General features: G+C 33.9%; 1 protein-coding gene across 2 annotated transcripts in view; it reads right to left on the minus strand.

Moving 5' to 3' along the window:
- lama (lamina ancestor) overlaps window positions 1-18,739 on the minus strand; it is a 63,514-nt gene that overhangs the window by 27,847 nt on the left and 16,928 nt on the right. For both annotated transcript variants that reach the window (XM_069846763.1, XM_069846762.1), the window contains exons 2-3: window positions 5,172-5,339; window positions 2,516-2,640 (exon numbers count right to left, since the gene is read on the minus strand). In XM_069846763.1, coding sequence (XP_069702864.1) covers window positions 2,516-2,625 — 110 coding nt within the window. In that variant the 5' untranslated portion in view covers window positions 2,626-2,640; window positions 5,172-5,339. The remainder of the gene's footprint in view (window positions 1-2,515; window positions 2,641-5,171; window positions 5,340-18,739) is intronic.

The raw sequence follows: 18,739 nt of genomic DNA on the forward strand, positions 1-18,739 counted from the left end.
CTCTCTACGCAGAGGGCCCGGGTTCGATTCCAGGGCGGGTTGAATTTCCTGGTTGAGATTTTTCAGGGTTTTTCCTCAACCATAAGGCAAATGCCAGGAAATTCGGGCCATAACATCCCTGAAAATCACCGGCCTCATTCATCACCGAAATCATATTCATAACAAATCAGTAATACATATACAGTCGCCATCTAGTTCACAACAACAGAACCAGTCTCAACAATAGTACACAGGCCTTCGGATTTCAACCAAAGATTAACTCGCGATATGATCAAAGATGTTAAAGCGAGTATAAATAACAGCGAGAAAAAAAATCTAGACGGATTTCCGTAAGGGCCAAGTTCAAAATAAAGGAAGTCATGACAATATTTCGATTTCAAGGCCTCCTAATCGCGGTAATATTGACGGCATAAATGAAATGGATGCGCTAAGCTTATCTTGTTTTTTTTTCTTTTTCCAAAGCTAATACAATAATTAAAAATACATCTTCCTCAAAGTTAATCATTTTATCACCAGGTTGAATGCAGAACACTACAAGGAAGTAAACAACAATAATCTTAGATATCAATTCGGGAATGCAAACAAGTGAGTGATACTATAATAAAAATCCGAACGCTACGAACGAATCTGTTACGGTTAGTCAGCTGTACAAAATGGCTTGTGGTTCAGATGGTTGCGTGAGTCCAAATAATCTTGAATGCAATACATATGCGATGATATTCAAACATAATTTTTACAAAAATATATGTTGCGGGTTGTTAAGAAACAAAAGGCGCGTGGTATTACAGCAGGGACGTACGCAAAGGGGTGTTACCGGGTTTGAATACCTCTCCCCTTGAACTTAAAAAATGGCATATTTAGATTTGAGTATTTTTCATCCATAATCGTTTTCCCTTCTCTGTCAGAGTAACAAAATCTATATCGACATAAGGCATAGTTCTCTTACCCCACCTTCAATACAATCCCTGTGCTTGGTACTGCGGCACGTTCGAATTATAACAATGCTATCTTTATTATAGAGAGACCTACTGACCTTGTAATAAAATGAAGCCGACACAATATGAAATTTAACTTTTTTCTTAAAACTGAATGGCTGTGATAAAATTACGTTTCAGAGATTTTATAAGGATATTCATTAATATATTCCATTACAACATAGTAAGTTATAACATTAATAAATATGCCGTAACATAAATAAATAAATAAATAAATAAATAAATAAAATAATAATACTTACTTATGGCTTTTAAGGAACTCGGAGGTTCACTGCCGCTCCCACATAAGCCTGCCATCGGTCCCTATCCTGAGCAAGATTAATCCAGTCTCTACCGTCATATCCCACCTCCCTCAAATCCATTTTAATATTATCCTCCCATCTACATCTCGGCATCCCCAAAGGCTTGTTTTTCCCTCCGGCCTTCCAACTAACACTCTATAAGCATTTCTAGATTCGCTCATATGTGGTACATCCCCTGTCCATCTCAAACGTCTGGATTTAATGTTCCTAATTACGTCAGGTGAAGAATACAATGCATGCAGTTCTGCGTTGTGTAACTTTCTCCAGTCTCCTGTAACTTCATCTCTCTCAGCCCCAAATATTTTCCTACGCACCTTGTTCTCAAACGCCCTTAACCTCTGTTCCTCTCTTCAAAGTGAGAGTCAAAGTTTCACAACCATACAGAACAACCGATAACATAAATGTTTTATAAATTCTAACTTCCAGCTTTTTCGAGAGCAGACTGAACGACAAAAGCTTCTCAACCGAATAATAGCAGGCATTTCTCACATTTATTCTGCGTTTAATTTCCTCCCGAGAGTCATTTATATCTGTTAATAATAATAATAATAATAATAATAATAATAATAATAATAATAATAATAATAATAATAATAATAATAACAATAATAATAATATTTTATTTTTTTATTTTTATTTTACTTATTTATATTTGTTTTTATTATTTTTTTTATTTTCTATATTTCTCTTATATTAATATTGTATTATATAATTTCTGTAACTGTAATTTTAATTCTATTTTATTTTATATTCTCTTATAGGCCTATTAATATTATATCTGAACTGCGACCGAACACGAGCGCTGCTCATTCGGTCTCAAATTTTGTTATTACTACTGCATCTTCTTTTTTATATTGCTTGTATTATTTTATTTCTATTTCTCTTGTTTGTAATTATATTCTTTAGTCTGTATATTTAAAATTTAAATAAATAAATAAATTAAATATCAGTAAAAAAAAACATATAAAAAAATAAAAAATACACAAAATTTAAAATACCGATAATGTAAGTAAGTTTAATAATGATCCCCTCGACAAAATTTTGCGTACGCCACTGATCAAGTGACGTTATATTACTTACATTAATGCTGTAATTAAATTGAAATCACTAAAGTTTTTCATAGCATACGGCACACTGGGACATGCCTCGTTCTACAAAAATAATGACTACAGTCTACAACGAAATAGGCTATGCGTACGTTGTGACAACGCAACTCACTTATCCATCTCTCCCAAGATGATGGCGAGTATTCCAAGCGCGGACACGGCCCCTACGATGCACGTGCCGACCCGCGTCTGGAACCAGGAGGCACCGATCACCTTCAGCATCGTAACGAAGTCAACCTGGCAACAATCAGGTTACATTCGAAGAATCCAAATAGTATCAAGAATGAAAATTTACGGGTATTGATGTTACATTATAGTTAAACAGGCTGATTTCTATTTAGAAGGAGAGAATGAAAACGAATGCAAATCAAGCTTTCAGGTATAACTCCCTGTAAAGTTGATTTGAATAATTTCGAGGGAAAAATTGTTCCGGGGCCGGGTATCGAACCCGGGACCTTTGGTTTAACATGCCAACGCTCTACCAACTGAGCTACCCGGGAACTCTATCCGACACCGATCCAATTTTTCCCTCGAAATTGTTCAAATCAACTTTACAGGGAGTTATACCTGAAATCTTGATTTGCATAATACACGTCACTGTTCGTTAACAGAAAACCACAATTTAAATCACACGGAGTTAGTGTGCACTCGAAGTTGGTTGCTTGACGGTTGTCAGCCCACTTTGAGGTCTGTGGATATAGAGGGAAATATTGGATCGGTGTCGGGTAGAGTTCCCGGGTAGCTCAGTTGGTAGAACGTTGGTACGTTAAATCAGAGGTCCCGGGTTCGATACCCGGCCCCGGAACAATTTTTCCCTCGAAATTATTCAATGAAAACGAAGAAAAAGAAAGAAATAGATGGAGAGAATATGAAAGGGAGGGTAGAAAAAATTACAAAATAAATTAGAAATATACACACACACAGAGAAAGAGATAAGAGGGAAAGAAAGAAAGAGAGAGAGAGAGAGAGAGAGAGTGAAAAAATAAATATACATCAGGTTTCAAAACGATGGCAATACCACAGTCTACTATATACAGTCACGAAGCTTGAGTTTCGAGGATGCTTGAAACAATAGACTATTTTGCATTGCCTGTAATGAGGCGATATTAGCGATCCTAGTGGTGAGCAACTATCTAATGTTTGCATATTTACTACGTATTGAGCTTCGCGACTGTATATACTAGACTGTGGTAATACTTTCATACGATTATTATTAAACAATTATTGATGAGAAATTAACAAGGTACACATCACTTGATAGTCGAACTCTCAAAGATTAGATTTTCGGAAAACGTATGTATTATTTCTGTTGCCATGGGAGACATTGTTGAAAAATGACAACTCCACAACATAATATTCTTTCGCGTTGTAAAGCTTGCGAAATCAAATTCAGTAACAAAGACCTGGCCTATCGACCTTGGCCTCTCCAGTCACCAGATTTGACATCATGCGACTTCTTCCTTTGGGAATATGTGAAGGAAACTGTTCATATGTCACCTCTGACCTTGAAGAAGTGAGACTAGGATCATTGCTGCGATTGCATCCATAAACAGAAATATGTTGGACTGTGGCAAGAATTTGAATATCGTGTATCGTGTTACAAGGGGTTTGACAAATGTTGATGTATAGGGTTATTCAAAAGTCAAGAAATAATGTCTTCTAATTTTATTATGAAGCAAGTTTACAGAAAAATTACAACATAGTTTTGTTCGTAAAATAATGGAGTTTATTCGGGTATAAACCAATTTCAGGATATTCATATTTGGTCGTGATTTTCTTCTTATCGTTAGTAATCTCTCTTCTAAGAAATGAATAGTATTCAGAAGAAAATCCTGCAGGATATCTAAATATTTTTACAATGATAACAAATTGCAGGGTCCACACTTCAATCCACGTAGTGAATATTCTAGTGTGCTGGAACAACCCTATTAAACTCACACTCAAGAATAGCCTGAATTGCTGTTTATTTATTTAATTTGCAGTGAAACAATTGAAACAGAAGAGTCTGTAATAAATGCAAATAGGCAAAAATCATTGTCTCATTTTCTTGAATGGATTAAAAAACACACACTCAAGAATAGCCTGAATTGCTGTTTATTTATTTAATTTGCAGTGAAACAATTGAAACAGAAGAGTCTGTAATAAATACAAATAGGCAAAACATCATTGTCTCATTTTCTTGAATGAATTAAAAAACAGACACTCAAGAATAGCCTGAATTGCTGTTTATTTATTTAATTTGCAGTGAAACAATTGAAACAGAAGAGTCTGTAATAAATACAAATAGGCAAAAATCATTGTCTCATTTTCTTGAATGAATTAAAAAACACACACTCAAGAATAGCCTGAATTGCTGTTTATTTATTTAATTTGCAGTGAAACAATTGAAACAGAAGAGTCTGTAATAAATACAAATAGACAAAACATCATTGTCTCATTTTCTTGAATGAATTAAAAAACACACACTCAAGAATAGCTTGAATTGCTGTTTATAACAATTGCTATAGCAACAATAGTGAAACAATTGAAATAGAAGAGTCTGTAAAAATTAAAAATAATCTTTCGTGACCTTGAATATACGTTAACACAGAAAACTGAAGTTCATTTGCACTTAAATAACAAAACCAATTCATCGCATTTTAAAGCTACATAATACATTGTTTTGACTGTGAGATATGCCGTTCAGTTTGGAGACAACTAGAAGAGTCATCGAGTTGTATCAAAATAGCTGCAATCTTCCAAAACTAACTTACAAAGGAAGTACTTACGTTTAGTGATAATTTTGAAGGTTATCTGTTCTGCAATTCTGAGTGGTCACGTGTTGTTATTGCCAAAGACAGGAACTTAATAATTGCAGTGCGATTGTTATCAACCCATCGAATATGAAGAATAGTGGAATTCCGTTGGAAGATATAGATTATTTCAACAGCATATGCCTGAAACATGAGATAAACACGTGCTCACAATCATTTGTCATAGGTAATATAACCTACTTTAAAGGCGTTGGGTCTTTTGGAACGGCTGTGTAAAGCAAACTGTGATATAGGCTACATATCTTAAATTCAAGCTGAATTTGTATTTCAGCAAGAGCACTCCATTAGTGTGAGTTAAGAGAAAAAAATTAACTAGAGCATTAATGCGGGAGTTGTGATGCGGTTTCGCCGAACTATGAGGATACAAGTGCGCGCAAGAAGTGACATAAGTAGCATCGATTTTCAAGTCAAAATATTTCATAAACGAGGAAAAAGCGAAACGAACGACTACCACCACGTTTCTTAACGAACGAAAATTAGCTTAACCCTTAAATTGGCAAAACACCCCAACTCTGGCAACAGGCATCTATAATGAACACCGATCAAAATACCCTTCATTTCTCGTGAAAAACAACAACTGAATAGATTACAGCAAATACCTTACTACAATAATACCGGACAGCTGTATACTAAGAGCATTGACGTGAGTGCGAAATATCGCGGACTTGACATCTAGCGGAGCGGCGTGGAATTACATCCACAAATACAAATATTAACATAGCGGGATTCGGACTATTTTTTTAAAACGTGAGTTGCTATAATATAATGTGGAATAATATATGACGCACTTAAGAAATGTTGAATAGTATTTAATGTAAAATTATTATCTTATATCAAAGCTGCATATTATGAGAAATATTGCATACTTCACATTACTTTCCGTAATTAATTGTTACATATTTTTTCTTTGGTTTAGTGCGAAAAAATCAATTCTGACATTTAGAATGAATTTACAATAATGCTTTATAATAATAATAATAATAATAATAATAATAATAATAATAATAATTTATTTATTTAATTGGCAGAGCTAAGGCCAGTAGGCCTTCTCTTCCGCCCAGCCAGACTAATTCTAATTGAATACAATTGGTTACATAGTTATATACGCATTTCTGACAATTGCAAAGATAAATTTGATAGTAATCTGATGCTTGTAATACTTAGTAAAGCCATGTGGACAACAATAAAACTTAACTTGATAAAACCTTAAAATTTAATATATGTATTTTAACTTCTATTCATTTATTAGGTCTAAATAAAAAAGCTAATTTGTATTTTTCTATCAATACAAAGACGAAGGAATTAGGCCTACTAAAGAATGTTGTTGACTTACGTTTTATGATCCCTCGGAAATCGAAAGTACGATTTGGAGCAATTTGTAATGTTGTATTTGTAGCAATTATAAACAGCACATATACACAGTACTAAGTAATAAAACTATTAACTAGCCCAGCAACAATATACATTGCAGTTGATTACAGCGTGTTTCGCGAGTATCGCCACACCGGCCGCCTAGGTAGCAGCACCAGCGTCGTTCGTACGCAGAACCGTTAGCTGTCCGGTATTATTATAGTAAGATATTTTACTACAGTGGACTTTATGTTGTCAGGAAACAGCTGGATACATTAAGAAGATTGATTGATTAAATTGGCAAAACTTCATTTCTCACACTAGTTTATTAAACCGTGTCGGACTGTAAAGAAAACAACTATCGCAATGTCCATATTTTATATGTTGTACAATATTAGCTATAGTATTGTGACATTTTGGTTAAATTTAATTTTCCTCAAAGAGTTTGTAATACTTACTAGAGACACATACCCGTGAGTGGCAGGCAAGAAAAATGTCTCAAATTGAATCGGCTAGCATCCGCCATTAAAGGGAGTGTTTGCGTCGCGAAATTCGAAAACAGTACCACAATACATTGATGTAGCCTCGTGATAGACACCGTTTTAAACATCTTTTACAAAGGATGAGTCGTGATGAAATAAACATGAATGGCAGAGGAGCGCTATATTTATTAAAGTATTATAATGATTCATCTTGGGCGATATTCTAAAAAATAAATTAAATCACCCATATACACTCGGCATAAGTATGTGAAATATTGAATAATGGCAATGTCAACAGTAATTTTCAGTATTACTAGTATTGTTTTAAGGACATAATAATATTTAAAGTTATCTATATTTCAGTCCTTTCATGCAAAGGAAGAGGAAGATATATGGTGCTTAGAAAATATTTAGTGGTGAAATATGAGATCATAAAAATTCTGGAAACTGATTTAAAATATAATGAGAATAAATTGTACCATAAGACAATCTATTCATTGCGTAGTTGATGACCATCAAGTTAGAGGTCAGTACAGACTTCTTAATACAATTAGTAGCGGTAATAGTGGGCCTAGGAGTAGTAGTAATAGTAGGCCTAGTAGTAGTGGTAATAGTAGGCCTAGTAGTAGTGGTAATAATAGACCTAGCAGTAATGGTAATAATAGGCCTAGTAGTAGTGGTAATAGTAGGCCTAGTAGTAGTGATAATAATAGGCTAGTATAGTGGTAATAGTAGGCGTAGTAGTAGTGGTAATAATAGGCCTAGTATAGTGGTAATAGTAGGCCTAATAGTAGTGGTATAGAAGGTGTAGTAGTAGTAGTAGTAGTAGTAGTAGTGGTAGTAGTAGGTCTAGGAGTAGTAGTAATAGTAGGCCTAGTAGTAGTGGTAATAGTAGGCCTAGTAGTAGTGGCAATAGTAGGCCTAGTAGTAGTGTAACAGTAGGCCTAATAGTAGTGGTAATAGTAGGCCTAGTAGTAGTGTAATAGTAGGCCTAATAGTAGTGGTATAGTAGGTGTAGTAGTAGTGGTAGTAGTAGGTCTAGGAGTAGTGGTAATAGTAGGCCTAATAGTAGTGGTAATAGTAGGCCTAGTAGTAGTAGTAATAGTAGGCCTAGTAGTAGTGGTAATAGTAGGCCTAGTAGTAGTGTAATAGTAGGCCTAATAGTAGTGGTAATAGTAGGCCTAGTAGTAGTGTAATAGTAGGCCTAATAGTAGTGGTATAGTAGGTGTAGTAGTAGTGGTAGTAGTAGGTCTAGTAGTAGTGGTAATAGTAGGCCTAATAGTAGTGGTATAGTAGGTGTAGTAGTAGTGGTAGTAGTAGGTCTAGTAGTAGTGGTAATAGTAGGCCTAATAGTAGTGGTAATAGTAGGCCTAGTAGTAGTAGTAATAGTAGGCCTAGTAGTAGTGGTAATAGTAGGCCTAATAGTAGCGGTAATAACAGACCTAGTAGTAGTGGTAATAAGAGGCCTAGCTAGGCCATCAGCTATATTTGCCCTAATTTCTTTGCATTTAATACAACCAAAAACTAGAAGTATATTCTGTACAAAACGGAAATTACATGATTAATTCATTTATTGTGAAACAAAACAGTTTTATACAAATATAGTCTGAGGATTTTCTTATGGACTCTGCTATTATAATCCACTGTAATATGACACCTAAGCTTTACATACATTGTTGAAATCAACCTTATAAACCTGATTAATGTGTTTCTGGAAAAACTTTATCCAAGAAATATTCCGACATTTGGAACATTCTTCCAAATATTAAGAGATGCATGCTTTCCTGGGCATCCTACAATAGTAGCTATGTTCGAACAATTATTTGCGGTGCAGTATTTCACCATTTTCTTATTATTTCCCTTCAAGTGTACTTATATTTATTCGTATTCCTCAAATAAGCTGAACTGCTCGCACTCCCGGCGGAAATGGCGGCCGAACAGCGGTTCAATTTTGTACGCGAAACTAGCGCCATTGGTGTCTCTAGTTATATATTACAAACTCTTTGATTTTCCTACCAATTTTGTTTCTATTGTTCTATTAAAATTATAGCATATAACCTATTAACCTGTTGCACCTTATAGGATGCTTTGTGAATTTAAGCGTTAAATATCCATTTTCATTAAATTCAAGCATCATGACCTGGGACGGTTCCCTTGTCTGACACCAGATAGCCACCGCAGCTCATTAAAGCGTCTTAAAATAACCAATTAAAAAAATATGCTCGCAAATAAAACATAATAAATTCATCATTCACATTAAACCTAAGGGAATATTATCCTTTCTGCAGTGGAAAAAAACAATTGTATGAAAAAAAAAAAAAAACTGAATCGCCACAGGCACAAGAATAAGTGTTTACCAAGACAACAGCGTGTTTAGCAATGGTAACTAGTAAACACTTGCAAATAACTGATTGGCCTGTGGACTCCACATCACATACCAGCAAAGTCCTCTGCAGTGAACACGTGTAATAATTCAATTGAATTTCTCGTTTGTGTTGGAAATAAGGTTTGTTGATTAGTTCCTATTCTTTCTCATATAAGAAAAATAAATATTAAAGCACCAATGAATAACAAAAGGATCCAACAGAAATAAATGATAGATCAGGATAATCTGAATAAAGTCTACACAGCTATAAATGCACAACCTCTGAACTACCGGTACCGGAAGTGAAGGGATTCCATGACCGTGTGGTTTACATGGCACATAATTACCGTGTAAGAAAACACAAACACAAGACAAATAATAAACAGTCTTTATTAAAAGGATATAGATCTTCACTTGCCGGACAGGAATAATAATAATAATAATAATAATAATAATAATAATAATAATAATAATAATAATAATAATAATAACAATAATAATAATAATAATAATAATAATAATAATAATAGGCTAATAATAATAATAATAACAATAATAATAGGCTAATAATAATAACAATAATAATAATAACAATAATTTTATTTATTTTATTTATTTATTTAATGTGCTGTACAACAGCCAGGGGCCAATTACAGTTCAGCACAAATATAACAAAAAACATAAAACAAAAATAATTATTACACATAAATATAATTACAATTAATTACAATAATGACGATGAATGGATAACTAAGAATACTATGAGACAATGTTAATTGAGTATAATGCCTAAAATAATACATAAATGATAAATCGTTGCCAAGAGCAAACAAAGTCTATACATTGAAGGGATCGAATTCGCAGCCATGCATAATAATAATAATAATAATAATAATAATAATAATAATAATAATAATAATAATAATAATAATAATAACAATAACAATAATAATAATAGGCTAATAATAATAATAACAATAATAATAGGCTAATAATAATAATAATAATAACAATAATAATAGGCTAATAATAATAACAATAATAATAATAGGCTAATAATAATAATAACAATAATAATAATAGTAGGCTAATAATAACAATAATAATAATAATAATAATACAATGAAAACCCTCCTTACGGACACCTCCAAGATACGGACACTCCTCATATACGGACAGATTTTTATGTCCCAACTGAAATAATATAGAAATAATGATAAATTCAACTCTCGTTTACGGACACTCTCAGACACGGACACGGACAGCTGTTTCACAGTCCTAAAGCTTGCTTTACCTCGTGATTGCGGACAGAACTTGGATTTCAAGATGTGTTACAGAAATGGAAAATTTAGTTGTGAGAACTGTACAAAAATTCCTTAACATGAAACATAACATAAGGGTCTCATATGCTACCACTAGCCTACTCGGCTACCCCATGTTAGCTGGAAGCGGATGGATAAACAAAATCAAAAAATTTAACCTGTCTGATGGGCCAAAGGTTTCCGCGATCGTGAAATTCGACATATGATGAGGTTAGTAGGATTATTCTCTCCAATTCAGTCAGTTCTGTTTCAAGAGATATGGCACCTGAACGTAAAGGTTAAGTTGAAAACTGTAAATTACAGTACTGCATAACTGTAGACCTGGAATAAAACTGTATGGCACAGTACTGCATTTTCCTTTTTCAGTTTTATCTACTGTAATTCAGAGTTGCAAAGAATTTACTGTAGTACAGTATACTGTATTTAGAATTAAAGTACAGTAAAACATTTCATTTAAAGCGTGAAGGGATGCATAATGCATATTATAAATTTACTGTTAGATTGGGGAGTCTCCCTCCCAATAAAGGACACCTCCCACATGCGGACAGATTCTTACGTCCCTTCGATGTCCGTCAATGAGAGGTTTCACTGTAATAATAATAATTACAAATGGCTTTTAGAGAACCCGGAGATTCATTGTCGTCCTCATATAAGCCTGCCATCGGTCTCTATCCTGAGCAAGATTAATCCATTTAATATTTGAGGAGAAAAATTCACTCCGGCGCCGGGGATCGAACCCGGGTCCTTGGTTCTACGTACCAAGCGCTCTGACCACTGAGCTACGCCGAATTTAATCCACAGCACCGGATCGAACCTTCCTCCTTCAGTGTTTCCCTTTGTGGCCAGACTCCAAGTTAGGCATATATGTTGACGTATATGTCCAATGTCAACTGCCATTATACTAGGAGCGCACTCAGCTGAGTGACTTGTTGGCCGGGATTCCGCAGTTATTATGCACTGCTAGCTGAGAGAATATTATAGATATATTAAATTGTCCTACAGAATTTATCTGTAATATTGACACTTACTATTTTCGGCGTAGCTCAGTGGTCAGAGCGCTTGGAACGTAGAACCAAGGACCCGGGTTCGATCCCCGGCGCCGGAGCGAATTTTTCTCCTAAAATATTAAGTGTCAATATTACAGATAAATTCTGTAGGACAAATTAATATATCTACAAAATTAATCCAGTTCTACCTCCCTCAAATTCATTTTAATGTTATCCTCCCATCTACGTCTCGGCCTCCTCAAAGGTCTTTTTCCCTCAGATCTACCAACGAACACACTATATGCATTTCTGGATTCGCCATACGTGCTACATGCCCTGCCCATCTCAAACGTCTGGATTTAATGTTCCTAATTATGTCAGGTGAAGAATACAATGCGTGCAGTTCTGTGTTGTGTAACTTTCTCCATTCTCCTGTAACTTCAACACTCTTAGCCCCAAATATATTCATAAGCACCTTATTCTCGAACACTGTTGGATTGGCTAGTGAAATCAAATCAGTAAATAACAATTTGTTTAAATAAATAAGGATGCATTGTTGGTGTGTACTTCGTTCTACCACTAGTCAAGTACCACATAACAATATTTCTGAAAAGTTGGAAAAGTCAGGCGACGATAGAAAACAAAAGATGCGAAAAACAAATGAATGAAGTGTATAAACAATTGAATGCTCTTTCATATTTAAGTATAAAAATATAGGGGTGCCATTTGAAATTTCAAAGTGGGGGTGGGGATGAAATCTAAAACGCAATTAAGCCTGGTTTCAGACTTCCCCCTCAATATCTAAATTGACGTGTTTTTTGTTTGTTTAATTGAATTCAATTTAAATAATTAGTTAATTAGACTGGAAAGTTTTGAAGTGAAAGTCCTATATGCTATCCGTAGTCACATCAATATCACGAAAATTAATATCGTAAATTCATAATACAGTGAAACTTCCCTTAACGGACACTTCACAATAGCGGACTCCTCTCAATAGCGGACATTTTAAAATTCCTCTGCAAAATAACATTGGCCCTTATGATAAAATTCTTCCAAATAGCGGACATTCTCAATAACGGACGTGGTCACTGAAATGTATCTCCCAACAACAATTAAAACTTCCAAATAATAATAATAATAATAATAATAATAATAATAATAATAATAATAATAATAATAATAATAATAATAATAATAATAATAATAATAATTTATTAACGGACAGCGTGAAAGAAAAAAAGAAAAAGACAGTTGTAAATTAAACGGAATTCTAACAGAATTCTTTGCAACAACCATTATCGTGCATTTGAACGTTCTTGTACTTTACTGAAGATAAGCAGCACAGTTGTTAGTTGTGATAGTGTACGTGAGCAGTCCGTACTTTCTTAGTTTGAGTGTACGGAAGTACAGTCACATTAGAAATGTCATAAAAACGTACACGTTTGTCACTAAAAGAGAAAGTGGATATTGTAAAGCACAGTGAGAAAGAGAAATTAAGTGTTCGTGAGCTGGCCACAAAGTTTAATGCGGGAAAAACTCAGATTAGTGAAATTTTGAAAAACAAGGATATTATTTTAAAATCATACACTTTGAATGCAATTCCAGATTTCTTTGTGTAAGGTGAAGTGGTACAGTGACTGATGTTTATTTCATTTGCAAAACATTTACTAGTACGATTTCTCTCTGGATGAATACTGTAAACAATCTCACTGTCTACTGTACTGTACTGTAGGCCTACTGTACTGTACTGTAAAATATAATGATGAATATGTGTGTGAAATTTTAATGTACTGTATGGGCTATTCCATCTCAAATCGACGGAAATATAGAGAAAATTGACCTTGCAATTTTTAAATACAATGAAACTTTTTCTGTCCGTTCACAATTACTGTGATACAATGCTTTGTGCAAAGTTTGAGGCATCAGAACTTCATAGTGTTTAAATTAAAAATATTTTAATTTATCGTATTTTCATAAAATTAGCAACTTTAAACTGTTGTGGCTCCGAAACCCTTTCACCCAGTGATCAAAATCATGGTTTATTTTGATGATGAGAAGTTAAAGTTTATATTGACATGTAAACAGTTTTTCTTATGTTTTATGGAAATGGAGAAATTTAGATTTTTCTTCATTAAGACGCCTTTGCCCACGAAAAAATATTTTTAAAATATATGGTTAGATTCCGCATTGAAAGTACAAATAAACACATTTTTTACTGGTGCACCGTTGATAAGAAAAGTATAGAAAATATCAAATAAAGAAAATAAATAGTACGCGCGTGAACTAACCAGCTGACTGTGAGGCGGGAGCTAGCCTAGGCAAGCAAGGCCAGAAGACATCAACACGTGATGTTTCGTCTAGTAGCGCATAGCTGGACTTGCTTTATCACAAGTTTTCATAAACACAGGAGTAAAATGACACCCAACGTTCGCTTATCTTCAGCTCTCGGCCAGTACGTGCGGTACTGCGCCGTTCAAGTCTAGGCGTGTGAAAATAATTTATTTAATACCCTAGAAACTTATTGCCGAGCCACTAAGCAAACAATTCCGAATCCCTCTTAATAATGCAAGGGTTATTTTACGACACTGTATCAACAACTAGGTTATTTAGAGTCTGAATGATATGAAGGTGATAATGCCGGTGAAGTGAGTCTGGGGTCCAGCACCGAAAGTTATCCAGCATAATAATGCAAGGTTTTTTTCTCAGTATTTTTTACATTTTACAAATGGGCAAAAAGCCTAAAAGTAAGTAAAATCAGATTATCTGTCTCTCTGTATACAATAAAAATAAGGATTACTTCTTAACATAATCTACCAGATGTCAGCTTCAAAATGAGCTCCCGTTCAATGTTCTGCAGTAAACGGTTCCAGAGTTCTGAGCGCTGAAAGAGGCTTGTTTTTATTAAAAATACGCTAAATTTGTCGCTTAATAGTACGAAAACCGTTTGACTTTCGATAGTATATTTTTGAAAATGCACTCTCCTCAGCACCTTGTATAAATAGGGAAAAAATTAGAGTATTAAAAAATGCGAGGTTTTTTACTGATCGATTTCATGGAATAGCCCGTATACATACTAACGATTTTCTAAATAGCGGACACTTCTCAATAACGGACATTTAATTTTTCCCCGGCGGTGTCCGCTATTGGGAAGTTTCGCTGTACATGGAAGGGAAGATTTATGAGTTTTTTTTTTTTTTTTTTTTTTTTTTTTTTTTTTTTTTTCTTAAACTCAGGTGTTTGAACCCACCCAAGTTTCTTCAAAAGCTTGCGCAATGAATACAAAAGTTAAACTGGAGCATCATTTGTCAATTTGCAATCACTTCTGAATAATTACTATTGCTATGACAACCAGGCTAGACTTCCCCACCTGCCCGCCTGGCTCCCGACTTGGCGCCATGAGGTCACTCGCAGAGTTTGAGGCCGCTCGCATCCGGCTGGAGAGTAGGTGTTGCGATGACGTAAGTAGGAAGTCTGTTCTGTGAAAATGCTCTGTCAGCGGAAGTGAAGTACCGTGAATTACCGGACGTCAGGGATTTGACACGCGTCACCAGTGAAAATACCTCGAGAACATACAGCAGATGATTTGTGTGACAGCGGCTCTTATGTAAACCCATCTGATGCAGAGACGAGCCCAAGGGCGCGACCAGTGATGACTCCAGAGGAATCTCTGCCCCATCCGGATTCCATAATGCCTCCCAGAATATTTCAGACTTTTTAAAACTAAGTAGCTAATACAACTTAAACAAAATAACACCGGCTTTATATAACTAGTGGCTTGTGCAGCAAATGCTGCAAACTAAGTTCATTAGACGTTCAAATAAAAATTTTTCAGATTTATTTTCAATGAAAAATACCAGACATTTTGAAAGTTATTTGCTTCCACAATAATGAAACATACTCCTCTGAATGGTTTTTTATGCCAAATACCTTTTCTTGAATCAATACACCTTCAGTTTTTGAGTTTCAACGCGAAAACGCAAGTAACAATGTCAGGACGATCAGTGATTTTTTCATGTGGGAGTAAAGCAATAGCTATTTCAGGTCACTGTGGATTCTAGGTGAAAGTTAAAAAAATGTCAGGTTTGCTATGCTTTCGAATAGACATAGCATCTTGATATAGTTGCTGCATGTAGAGCTTGAAATGTAGAGAGTGAAATCAGTTTATCCTGCTAAGAGATCTTGCTGAAATGATCGGGAGACTACAAAATGTTGTAGGCTTCTTATTTTATCAGTAATTTTCCTTAGGAAGTGTAATTTTTGCGCTCAATACTGAAGAGAATGACGCATAATGAGTATCTACACCACACTGCCATTAAATATATGAAAAAGACCCAACCCCACTTGATTAATAACTATAAAAATATTTGATTTTTAATAACAATGATATTATCTTACGCATGTTTTGTAGTTATAATGGCTATATATATTAACATCATGGCATTAACTATAATAATATTTCATTTCTAATGGTAATAATATCATCAAACCACCTCAAGTTTTGTAGATTTGAATATCCAATACACAGCTGTACTCAGAAAATTATACACCGCAGAATCAGACCTGTAAATTATTTTTAGCAAGTCTTGAACCTTTTAATAACCAGTTGAATTTGAACTCTAAATATGTCAGCAATCCTCCAGATCATGGCCTTCGTGTAATAGCATATTGTTTAGTGTAGTGTGTGTTTGTGTTTTGTTTTATTCTGAAAAGCCATTATTTCTCAAAACTGACGACAGATGGATTTTGGAAAATAGGAAAATAATGTGGGAAAATTGAAATTTCACTGAAAACTACTATTTTTCTGAAAAACTTTGGGTTCCAAGCTTCAAAATGACGGGTCATTTATTAAAATCCGTTCAGCCGTTTTCCCGTAATTTCCATTACCAGTTCAAATTATATATATAGATTTTACATACATCCCATCATCAGACTTGAGAGACATGCAGATCAACCGCATGAGGTGGACAGTGAAAAGAAACGCATCTATGAACCAACAATCCCGTTCTATAAAGATGAATATAGTCTGTCCCACATTGATGTAATATATCTGATGGTGGGAGCACAAGGTACCATACCCTCCTTCTTTGCCAACAAATGTAAAAACCTGGGGCTAACACACAGGATTGTGAAGGAAATAGCCATTAGTGCCCTCAAAGAATCGCTTCAGATATTGAGAAATCATTTGTATGGGAGTGATAATGGAAATTTCAAGTTATCTTAACCGATAGCTATCGATTGGTTTAGATATCAATGTCAATAAATTCGTAGCTATTATTTTTCTCGCGGTATATGGCATTCAAATCATTCTAACATTTCTGTTGAGACTACTATCTCTTGCTTAACTGCAAATGATCATATACTCTACTTAAATTTGTCTGACGTTTTGCATATTCGATTCCCTAACCGTTTCAAATGTAAATCATTTTACCTTTCAGATGTGTTTTCCAAACTATATATAATACGCTTTGTCAAACCCGGATAATCTTTTCATAAAGGACGCTTAATTAATTAAAAAATTATCTATTCATATTTACTATGTTTATGTAAGAAACAGTATTAACACTTTTAAGTTACGGTAATGCTTATACTAACGTGTAGCAGTATTTAAAACAAATATAAACGAATTAAAGATTTTTTTCTTTAATTGATCCCTTTTTTCTATGTTCCCTAGGGTTACCAGGTCTTCTGTAGAAAAAAAAAAGGAGAATTTTGATCGGCTTAATGAAAATCGCTAGAAAATGGCAAATGAAATGTAACTTGGCAATATCGTTCGTAACATTAAAAGAATTGAACTGCTGTGAAACTCGTTAAAAATGCAAATGGAAATGATGCATGGGTTTACTGATTTTGTATTTCTTAACAGCTTTATATCACTTTTTTGCATTTTACAAAATGTCCTGGCATGGAAGGTGAAAATTTACAACAACTTGCATTTCTGACTCAGTCAAGTCCTTGGTATAGACTACCGATTTCTTACATCTGTTATTTTTGTTTCATTAGGCACATATAAATGACACATGGGAATGACACACGCAGAATAAATATGGGAAATGCCTGTTATTATTCGGTTGAGACGCTTTTGTCATTCAGTCTACTCTCAAAAAATCTGAAAGTTAGAATTTATAAAACAGTTAGGATATTACCGGTTGTTCTGTATGGTTGTGAAACTTGGACTCTTTCTTTTTACATTTTTGTCTTTCTTTCTTTCTTTCTTTCTTTCTTTCTTTCTTTCTTTCTTTCCTTCTTTATTTTTTCATTCTTTCTTAATTTCTTTCTTTCCTTCTTTTTTCATTCTTTCTTCATTTCTTTCTTTCCTTCTTTATTTCTTCATTTCTTTCTTTCTTTCCTTCTTTATTTTTTTCATTCTTTCTTCATTTCTTTCTTTCCTTCTTTATTTTTTCTTTCTTTCTTCATTTCTTTATTTTTTCTTTCTTTCATTTCTTTCTTTCTTCATTTCTTTCTTTCTTTATTTCTTTCTTCATTTCTTTCCCTCTTTATTTTTACATTCTTTCTTCATTTCTTTCTTTCTTTATTTTTCTTTCTTTCTTTCTTTCTTTCCTTCTTTATTTTTTCATTCTTTCTTTATTTTTTCTTTCTTTCTTTCTTGTTTCATTCTTTCTTCATTTCTTTCTTTCTTTATTTCCTTCTTTATTTTTTTCATTCTTTCTTTATTTTTTCTTTCTTTCTTTCTTTCCTTATTTTTTCATTCTTTCTTCATTTCTTTCTTTGTCCATTTCTTTCTTTCCATCTCTCTTTCTTCCTCTCTTTCTATGAATTTAAAAGCTTAGTCTGTGCTCTCCATGCAAACATCTATCTGCAAGTTCAACATATTGGTCCTATCTGCAACTACTGTAAATTATTATTACTTCTCTGTTGAGGAAATTGACATTGTTCCATAATTTTTAGTCTCGCGGTATGAAGAATTATAATTTGTTTGAACCTGTACACATTTTCTCAAATTTCCAAAATCCTTTACGCCTACTGTTTACATATTATGTAATAGAAAATGAGTTAATAC

The sequence above is a fragment of the Periplaneta americana genome, chromosome 15 (genome assembly GCF_040183065.1).
Source record: "Periplaneta americana isolate PAMFEO1 chromosome 15, P.americana_PAMFEO1_priV1, whole genome shotgun sequence".
NCBI lineage: Eukaryota > Metazoa > Arthropoda > Insecta > Blattodea > Blattidae > Periplaneta > Periplaneta americana.